The sequence below is a fragment of the Limulus polyphemus genome, unplaced genomic scaffold, assembly GCF_000517525.1.
Source record: "Limulus polyphemus unplaced genomic scaffold, Limulus_polyphemus-2.1.2 Scaffold992, whole genome shotgun sequence".
NCBI lineage: Eukaryota > Metazoa > Arthropoda > Merostomata > Xiphosura > Limulidae > Limulus > Limulus polyphemus.
Window position 1 is genome coordinate 62,111 of NW_013666602.1, and position 9,793 is coordinate 71,903.

General features: G+C 36.6%; 1 protein-coding gene across 1 annotated transcript in view; it reads left to right on the top strand.

The window, feature by feature from the left end:
• Window positions 1-9,793, top strand: part of LOC106461581 (vacuolar protein sorting-associated protein 13C-like) — a 219,273-nt gene that overhangs the window by 50,772 nt on the left and 158,708 nt on the right. The window contains exon 7 of the mRNA XM_022388591.1: window positions 5,240-5,330. Within this exon, the coding sequence (XP_022244299.1) occupies window positions 5,240-5,330 (91 nt within the window). The remainder of the gene's footprint in view (window positions 1-5,239; window positions 5,331-9,793) is intronic.

The following is a 9,793-nucleotide window of genomic DNA, read 5'->3' on the forward strand; positions in this document are numbered from 1 at the left end:
CGATATATTTTATCTGTTATTTTCACTAACAAACTTCTGTATGGGGTTTAGTGGATTTGACCAACATTCTGAGCTTTTGATTGGTTATTTACATGTCATATATAGAAGTAAGTGTATATAAGGGATTGTTTCCAAAAATGGAAAGAGGTGAATGGGGCCACTGTGTTTGATTCAGTACATGGGTAATATTTCAGCGAATAGAAAAGACAGAAGGTTCTTATTTTATATTTTAGCATATCAGTATCGGTAAATTGAGTTCCTAATTTGTACAGAACTATAGACTTAGTATTTTGACATCACAAACATTTAATTTGAACCAATGGTGCATTCAACATACTACATGACACACAAAAATCGATGTTTAACTGTATTTTTCTAATATTTACTTTTAAATTAAGAAATTAAATAATGTATAATACTAAAATCTAAATTATAATCTACAGTTTGATAGCAAAGTTATTTGCATAAATTCATGAAATAGTGGTTCAATAAAATTTTGAATGCAAGTCAACAAACGTGATGACATGGCCTTTGACCTGTAACCCATCTGGAGAGGGTTAATCGGATGTATGTCACATGTAACTGTGTGATATTATGTGACTGGTTTGACCCAGTTGGCCATCTAGTGGAATAAATACATTAGCGTATTCTGCTAACAAATCACTGAGTTGCTGCTGCTGCTTCGAGTCTAGATTGTTTGCAGAATCCTCAACTAATGAGTTCAGATGTGTTTCTATCAAAGCCTTTACTTTATGTGCTGCTATGGAAGCAATCGTAGTATTACTGCTAGTAATTATTACTTTCAATTTATTTAGCATGCCAATTACTAGTCCTTGTAGCTGGATAATCTGTTATCCATAACTGCAGAACAAAACTGGGACTTCATCCTTCCTTGGTTAGATAACTGCTCAAGCTAATGCTTCATTCTTTGTAGACAAGAAACAGACTATATCATGCTTGGGCTAAATAACTGCATTACACAGCACTGAAATACACATTGTCTATAATGAGCTTACAGAACACTACTTGTATACATAAGAGTGCTGTGCCTTTCTCTACTATATACACTTGTACAGTCCTGTTTTTGTGGTCCATTTGGCCAACATTGGGTATATTACTGTGGAATATCACTTCACCTGTTGCACAAGCACAAACTGACTTATAAGCTATGCAGTACACCCATTCCAAGAATGCTATTGCAAAAAACAAGGTTCAGCAACAATTCTTTTGTTTTGTAAGTGAACCCTCCCAGACATAGTTGGAGCATGACCCCTCCATTCATGTCTAGTTTGCCAGAACAAAGTTTGTTTAAACTAGCCAGAATTGTGATTTTGCTGAAAATACTTGATATGTTACAATGTCTGTTTGTGTTCTTCTCACTTTTATATTAGCCAAGAACTCTTATCTCTCACCCTTGTACTCTGACAGGTATGTACAAAGTCCCACCAAGTCTTGAAAGAACTGGGCTGATCACTACACTTTTTAGTATTTGCTGCACTCACCCACATTGATGGCCATACTTGGGCATATCTAGCTTTTCAGAGCTACAGCTGCAGTTTTCATTGCCTGCTGTTAACTTCTGAACCTGTTGCACCATTTCTCACAACTGATAGACTTCTAGGGCCAGTTCACTAAAAGTTACCCAATGCTCAACACCTTTCTGGGTAGCATCTGAGTGGAGGTATCAGTGGCATGTGCTGTGGCATATAAATCATTGGAGCACTGGGATAGCCCTTTGCATTCATTGGATATCAGTGTGGCTACATTGCAGTGTCAAGATGTATTGGTGGACTTAAGCTGGGCACAACAGCTGTGCCTGGGTATGATGGTTTGTCCTAGGTGAAGTCACTACAGCTTCTTATACTAATACTTATTGCATTGTGATGGCAACTGCCCTAGTAAAGATAAAACATTTTCTTACACTCAGTTGATTCCACATCATCTCACTAGTTAGCCTTTTCACAAACCTGTCCACAAGGATATCCTTGAAATCTACTGAGTACATTACTGGGTAAGCTTTACCATGTAAATGGTGCAGATCATCCAGGTAAGTGGTTAATCTTGTATTGGCACCACTCTTATAAGCCTTGAATTCAGTCCAATAGATTATTCTGTTTTTCACCAGGTTCAAACTCCAGTGCAAAATCAGTAATTACGGTATCATATTTGTATCCTCATCCAATTGTTCGATGGAGTTTAGGGCTAGACTATCTAGACTTTCAACCAAGAGTTGAACAGCTTGTTCCAGAGTTCAACCATTCCAGCCCATTATTTGCCTGAAAAATGTCACAAAACATTCCAAATCTTCATTTGGCATACTTTTGAATGTTGCTCATGATGATCAGTGATTGTGGTCAGAAACATCCTGGTCATATCTGACTTAGATATAGTATGATCTTTCAGGGTTCCTGATTATCCCAGTCCAGAGTGACTGACCAACAAATTGCTCCAAACAGCTTGTTTGTCAGCCCTGCTTACCTCTATTCTTTTCCTTGAATCATTTACACTTCGCAGTATAACTAATGACCCAGAGAGTCTCACCACTGCCACATGACCAACTCTCTTCATGGTTTGGCACTTGCTGTTTCACCTGGTGGTGAGATGGCTCCAGTTGGCAGTCATTGTTCACCAACAGTGTCTGCAGTCTCACTCTACTGTTCTTGGTTGGTTTTGACCAGGGTTGAGTTGTATCACTCTGGCTACCTTAAGTCTGGAGGCCCTGTATAAACCACTCTACCTGGTCTCAGACTCACTAGGTGCCAAACCTTCACAGTGATCCTCAGTCTTTGTTTCTCTCTCTCACCAAAGTCAATCCTCATGGGAAGAACTCACAAACTAACCATTTTCCCTCCATGATCAGTTCTTTCTCAAGATTCATAAGACTTTTATTTGTCAACAATGCCATTTCTTTAACCTAGAAGCCTTTTAAAATTTAATAACATAAGAGGTCAAATAAAGGATGGTACACACTTCAACAGCTAAAAGCAGATTTCATAATTGTTCAAATCCTGGCCACAGCACCAAAATTTTTCCCTATATATTCACTCTGTGGCACATTCAGATGAATTATCATTTAATCTGTTGTATGGGTCCACTATATAACTGGATATTTCTTCCAGATGTCAGTTACAGCATTATACTGAGATTCTTACTTAATTGAATAGATGTTAAACAGAATAATGAAACTGGACATAAATGTAGAAGAAAATGTACAATCTTTATTAAACAGTTAAACACTTATGATGAATGATCACCTTTACTGAATTAATAGACTGACTAGATTAAGATAAGTTCCAGATTGACTAAATGTAACATTTCTTAGTTTCCAAGAAAATTGTATTTGCCCAGAATAACATATGTTACTCATGTGACCAGTTATTCTCATTAAACGTTGGTGTGGCTGAAACCTCTAGATATAACTTGTACAGCCATTGAAGGATACTGCTGTCAACATTCTTACATGTCATATTAAGGAATGTTCTCCAAGAGCACTAAAAGACAATACCTATTTCAAGAAAAACAAAATAATGAAGGTAAGTTGAAACAAGACCAAGTTAACGGTTTTCTTGATCATGTGTAATGTGAAACCTGCACATATTTAGAACAAAGAATGAATATCTAATTTTACAAGATGATAGAAATACGCGGTATATTCAATTACCACATATGGTCAGATCTTCAAAGTGTTACTTGATCAAACATGTGAAATGCAATAAAGATAATGTGTCACTAAGTTCTGTACATTAAATCTGTAATGAAGTTAATAATGGCTTACAAGTTCATCCAATGATCCAACTGTTAAGAAAGTTTACAGTGAGTGAGCTTAGAATGAAGAGGGAAATTAGTGTGGCACAGTCATCAAAACATTCATTTTTTCGGGCAATTAAGAGAAAATACAAAATACTTAGGAAAAGAATAAACTTTTAACTTCTTTAGTTAGCCATTATTTTAATGATTAATTTGTTATTGTATTCTAGAAAATGTTTCTTCATATACTCCTGTTTATTAATATAAGCAAATAGATACATATAATACACATAAATTATAAACCATATATCAAATGAATAGAAAGTAAAAACATTTAAGAAAACTCAGTAATTCCTTTAATCATTATTCCACTTTTTGCTATTAGCATTTGATTTTTGTTAGTCGATCTCAAGTTTACTCTTATTTAATTATCAAAACAAGTAGTTACTGCCTTTTCATGAAGACTACCTGATATTATTGTCTTAGGCCTAAAATGAGTTGACCTATTCCCCATTTATGTTTTTTGAGCAATAAAAATCCTAAATTTGATTTACTCTTCAGAGAAATACAACTGTCATTACTACACCAAAATTCTCTACTACTACTTGCATCTGGAATAATGGTGATTACAAGTAACAAGTACAAATGTTTATACAAGTGTCCCTAGTTTTGTTTACAAAACAAGATAATTTTAATGAACACTATTCTGTTGGACCTATCTTAAAACCTAGCCCCAATGAGACTTTGGTTAAGCATATTTATTTGATGCCAGCAAGTACTTATTTGTTATTTTACTCAGCCTTCTACAGCTTTAAATGTATATCTGAATAAACACCCACACTTAAGTTACTGATATGCACTTGATATGTACTCTTTTTATTGAAGTTAATACTAGTTTCTGGGTGTTCCTTCCACAGCCGTTAAATGACATAACTGCATGTGATTGACAAACCTACTTTTTAAGGTTACACCTATGGTTTTGAAAATTTCATCCAAGGCCAATTAATGACACATTTGCATGTGTGTAGAACAATCAACATCTTTATTGTAAGTGAATAATAAAATTTTACACTGTTTGAGAAATATGAACTTGTACTCTTGGACAAAATCCAACATTACTATAAAAATTAATTTTGTTAATTTAATGTTCAACTCCTTTCATTTGATTATTTTACCTGGCTTAATGCCCAACTCATTTCATAAGGATATTCTTGAGCTGATATGAGTATGTGAAGATAAGTAAAGTGTGTATCTGATGTGACATAATTGTGGTAAGATAGTGTCAAATATATTTTGATGTGGCATAAATGTAGCCAAATAAGGAAAAACCTGTATACAGATATGGAACAAATATGACCGAGATCTTTCAACCATATTTTAGAACTGTAAAGGTGAGATCCAGGTATGATTTTTTTTTTTCATAAAGAAACCCTTATTATTGTTTAAAAACACATTTCATAAAATATTCTTGTATGGCTTCATTTATATTTAGATCAACATAGGTCAGAAGGATTTGAGCACAATCTTTTCAATTTATCAAGAAAACTTTGCTGAAGGAAACTTTCTAAAATCAAAAAAGCAAGGTATTGAAAAATTTAAATAGTTACTAATCAAACCTGATTATTTAAAAATATTTAGGCCATAGTAATAACAAGTAAATATAGACTTGATAACTAAAATAGAGAGAGAAAAAAAAGAGACTTAAAATAATGGATGGTTTTGAAAAAAAAATTAGTTTGGCAAGTGTGAAAACATTATATAGTAATTTAAATTGGAAATGTCTTACGTTATAAACTAACACTCACTAAAATAGTTAAAGTTGAATTAAAAAATTATTGCATAATCTAGCCTAAGGTTAACATTCTATAAGAAAACCTAAAATAAGAATTATTGTGTTTCATAAGTCTATCAAACAGTCATTTCATTTTATAGAAATAAAAAATGTATTTGTCTATATTATTTAATAAGCATTAAAAAGGTTATAACTGGTTAGAAAGGATGGGCTTTTGAGTCCTTTTTTTTTCAATGCAAACCTTTTCTGAAATGTGAATATTTAACATTATCTTAATGCAGATGTTAAAACACCAAACATTAAGATTTTAGCTATTCCAAAACATACTTACCTCCGCTGACACTATAGCTATTTCTCGATCTCCAGGATTTCCACTCTTTGCCCATCTAAGCATTGAAAATGGTTGCTCCAGTCTTTATATACCCTGCTTGAATGCCATTGGCAAATTCTAATTTGCAAATTTCTCCACCAACTTCAGTGTGCCCACTATCTAGGTACTGTATATAAGCACCTCATTCAGATAATATAATCATATTTTCTCGACAAAGCATTTAGGCATGGCTTTCTATAAACAGAAGTGTTGTGATTATTCACATAATTTATGTTACGACTTTGGATGTAGTTTGCATGACTATGGTTATATCTTTGCTTATAATTATAAATTAATTAATTAAAAAAAAAACCCTGACAGGTATGAATTCCCGAATTAATATTTCTGCTACGGAGGCCAATCTGCTATCTGATGTTTGTCAACGGCCAGGGAAGGGGTCACTCTCAGTTGGGGCTGTCCATGATGTGATCCATTGTGATATGGAGACATATATGCGGACTGAAACTGAAGGTGTCTTTAGAGGAGAGGGGTGGGGGAGTTCCGAGGTGGTCTTTGCAAATGACTTGGGATCAGCTGAAGGGAATTTAGACTTGCTTTTTTCCAGCTCCTTCTTTTACTAGGTCAGCCTCAACAGAGGATTCTCTTGAACAGCCACCTCCAGCTCCTTTTCTTCAGTTGGTTACTCAGGTTTGTGAGGTTTTAGGGATCTCCCCTATTGCTTTTGGCTCTATTCCTTCCTTGTTGGTGAAAAGGATGGCTAGTGACTACTAGGTTTTCCTCCTTCTGATATTGCTGTTCATGTTAGTGATTTTACTGCTCAGTGACACAATGGGATGGCTATGCCTTGTCCCCCACATTTATCTGAACAGCATGCTTTGGCTTTTCACAACCAAGAGGAAGTATATCTAGATTCTCAATGGATGGAACCCCTTTTGGACCTGTGGGGTTCTAGTTTGGAACCTGTGATCACTTTGAACAGATAATAATTTTCTCGGATTTGCGTTACTCTCACTACTGTCCTGAGATATTTATCTTCAATCCAACTTTTGTCAGAAGCCTATCAATGTTCTCCTCAGCAATTTAAGGATGAGTTGGGGACTTTGCTGACATCTACTTCAGTCAGATTGTCTTCTTCAGTTCTTTCTCTGGTTTCTTGGCTGGTTTGTTGTTGGGATTTACACCTTGTTAGAAAATGTTCATTTACCATCTTCTGCCCTCAGGGAGTTATTAGAAACTTCTTTTCTCCTTCCCATGTTGTTTACTGGAGTTCCAGAGACATTGGAATCACAAATTGATTCAGCTAGTTTACATTCTTCTTTATCATTTTTAGCTTCTTGCCTTTCTGGTGCTAATTTAGGAGTGTCAGCTTGTAGTGTTTCCCAACCTCCTCCTTTGGTTCCAATAATAGACTCTGTTTGCATTCTTGAGGATCTTGATTCAGACGGACCGTCGACAACAGCATTGGTGACTATACTGTGGACGGGAGAGCAGTGGGAGCATGATTATATCACTTCCTGGACATTTGGAGCTATTTCACCAGGGATTCAGGGTTGGTCATTCAATTTACATCACCTCCACCATTATCTGCTCAAACTGTTGCCTTTTCACCTCCAACAGATCAACGATGAGTGGAGTTTTATTCCCAGGCCAAAAGGTAGTTGAGAAGGTTGATTCTATTCTTGTGGGATTTTATTCCCATTTATTTGTTGTACCCAAGAAGACAGGAGATTGGCATCCAATCATTGATCTGTCTCAACTCAACCAATTTTTAAATCCTCCTCACTTTAATGTGGAATCTTTTCTCCACCTGTGATGGCACTTTGTCCCAGGGCTCTGGATGACCAAATTCAATGGTACTGACATTTATCTCCATATTCCCATAGTGGAATCTTCCCGGAGGTTTCTCAGATTTGTCTACAAGGGCCAGGTCCTGCAGTTCAGGACTGTACAGTTTGGTCTTGCATCAGCATGTTGTGTCTTCCGCAGAGTGGTACAAGCTTTTTCTCATCATCTGCATTATTTGGGTCTATGCACACATCATTATATGAATGACTTCCTCCTTCTGGCATTATCCTGTCGATTAGCAGAACAACACTCTCTCGGCTTCTCCCTTCAGAAGCCACAAAAGAGGGCTTTCTTATCAGACTGGAGAAATGTACTCTGTCACTGACGCAATATCTTGTCCATCTGGGTGTGTTTTTCAATCCTCACTTAAGTTGAGCTCAACCAACCTTTATCAGGTTACAAGCCATGGAAAGAGCTGTCAGGCTTTTACTTCTGTCTCCTCCTACTGTGCAGATGGTTCTCTCCCTTTTGGGGATATGGGCATCCCTCGAACCTCTTATTCATTTGGGATGAGCACATTTGAGGTCTCTTCAGTATTCACTGTGTGACCAATGGACCATGCATTCCAACCCTTTGGATCATCCTGTCTCATTACTCAGGAGCAACATCATTGATTGCAAATGGTGGTCTATTATTGGAGTATCCATTCCACCACCTCGTCCTGAGATCCATCTGTTCACAGATGCATCTCTTCAGAGATGGGAAGCTTATCTTCAAGGTCCGACAATTCCAAGGTGGTTTCTCAGATTTCTCGTCAAGGAGGCAAATATTCTCAAGACCTCTGTTTTCATACCTTGGATCTCCTCTACTGGTCTCATACTCATCATATCAGTCTTTGAGTATGTCATATTCCAGGAGTGATGGATTTATTTGCAAATCACTTGTCATGACCCAACTGGATTCTTCCAACAGAATATATGCTATATCATGAGGTTCTTCAGTGGATTTGCTGTTAGTTCAGGTCTCTAATGATCAATGCCTTTGCAACTCATTGGAATTCTCAACTGCAGTTGTTTGAGTCTCCAATACTTCATTCTCAGGCATTGGCAGTAGATGCATTCAGTCAGAACTGAACAGGTTTGCATCTGTATGCTTTTCCCCCAATTTGGCTATTGTCCCAGAGTCTGACTATGGTTTGTTCCACTCCTTGTCGTGTTCTCTTAGTTGCACCATATTGGTCAGCTTTAAATATGGTTTCCACTTCTTCGTTATCTGCAGGAATGTTCAATTCTACCTCTTCCACACTGGCAGTCTCCGTTGAAACAGCCTTGATCAGACATTCTCCACTCAGATGTTCAGAAACTCAGTCTTCATGCTTGGAAGATATGTGGTCCTTTGTCCGACATAAGGGTTTAACTTCTAAGGTTTCTCCATAGACCAACCACTGCCTTTTATCAATGGAAATGGAATACTTACTGTCACTGGTGTATTAAAAGGAATTTAAACCCTCTCTGTCCTAAAATATCTACCATATCCCATTTTCTGACTTGGGTATTTGAGAGGGGGCTTGCTTTCTGTACAGTAGCTTTGTATAAGGCATCATTATCCACTGTGTTTTTTTGGTTTTTGAATCCTCAGTACTATCAGGTCTACTGAAATTTTTTTGTATTCTTTAACCCAAATGACCTTTTCAATTACCAACTGGAATTTTACAACTGTTTTACATGCATTGTATCACCCTCACTTTGAGCCCTTAGCTTCATGTTCTTTGTTTCACCTTTCTCTTAAATTGTATTTTTTTTTGTCGACTTGTAGAAATCATTGTCAGAGTTGTTTGCAATCCATGTGCATCAGACTCTTTATCGTTCCACGTTTGTCCTGCTTTACCCCGAAAAGTCTTTTCAAAGACTCTGACTGCTAGGGAAGGGGAAAGATCCTCCTCACCGATTTATTTGCCAGCCATTTCTCACCTTTATAACCACTCTGATCCTGATTGTTTGTTATGTCCTGTTAGGACCCTTAAGTTTTATGTGGTGCCACCATGTTAGAGTAATGGGAGATAAATCATGGGAAATAGAAGGATTCCAATGAATGAACAATCAATTTCAGGTAGTAGGAATTGATTGTTCATTCATTGG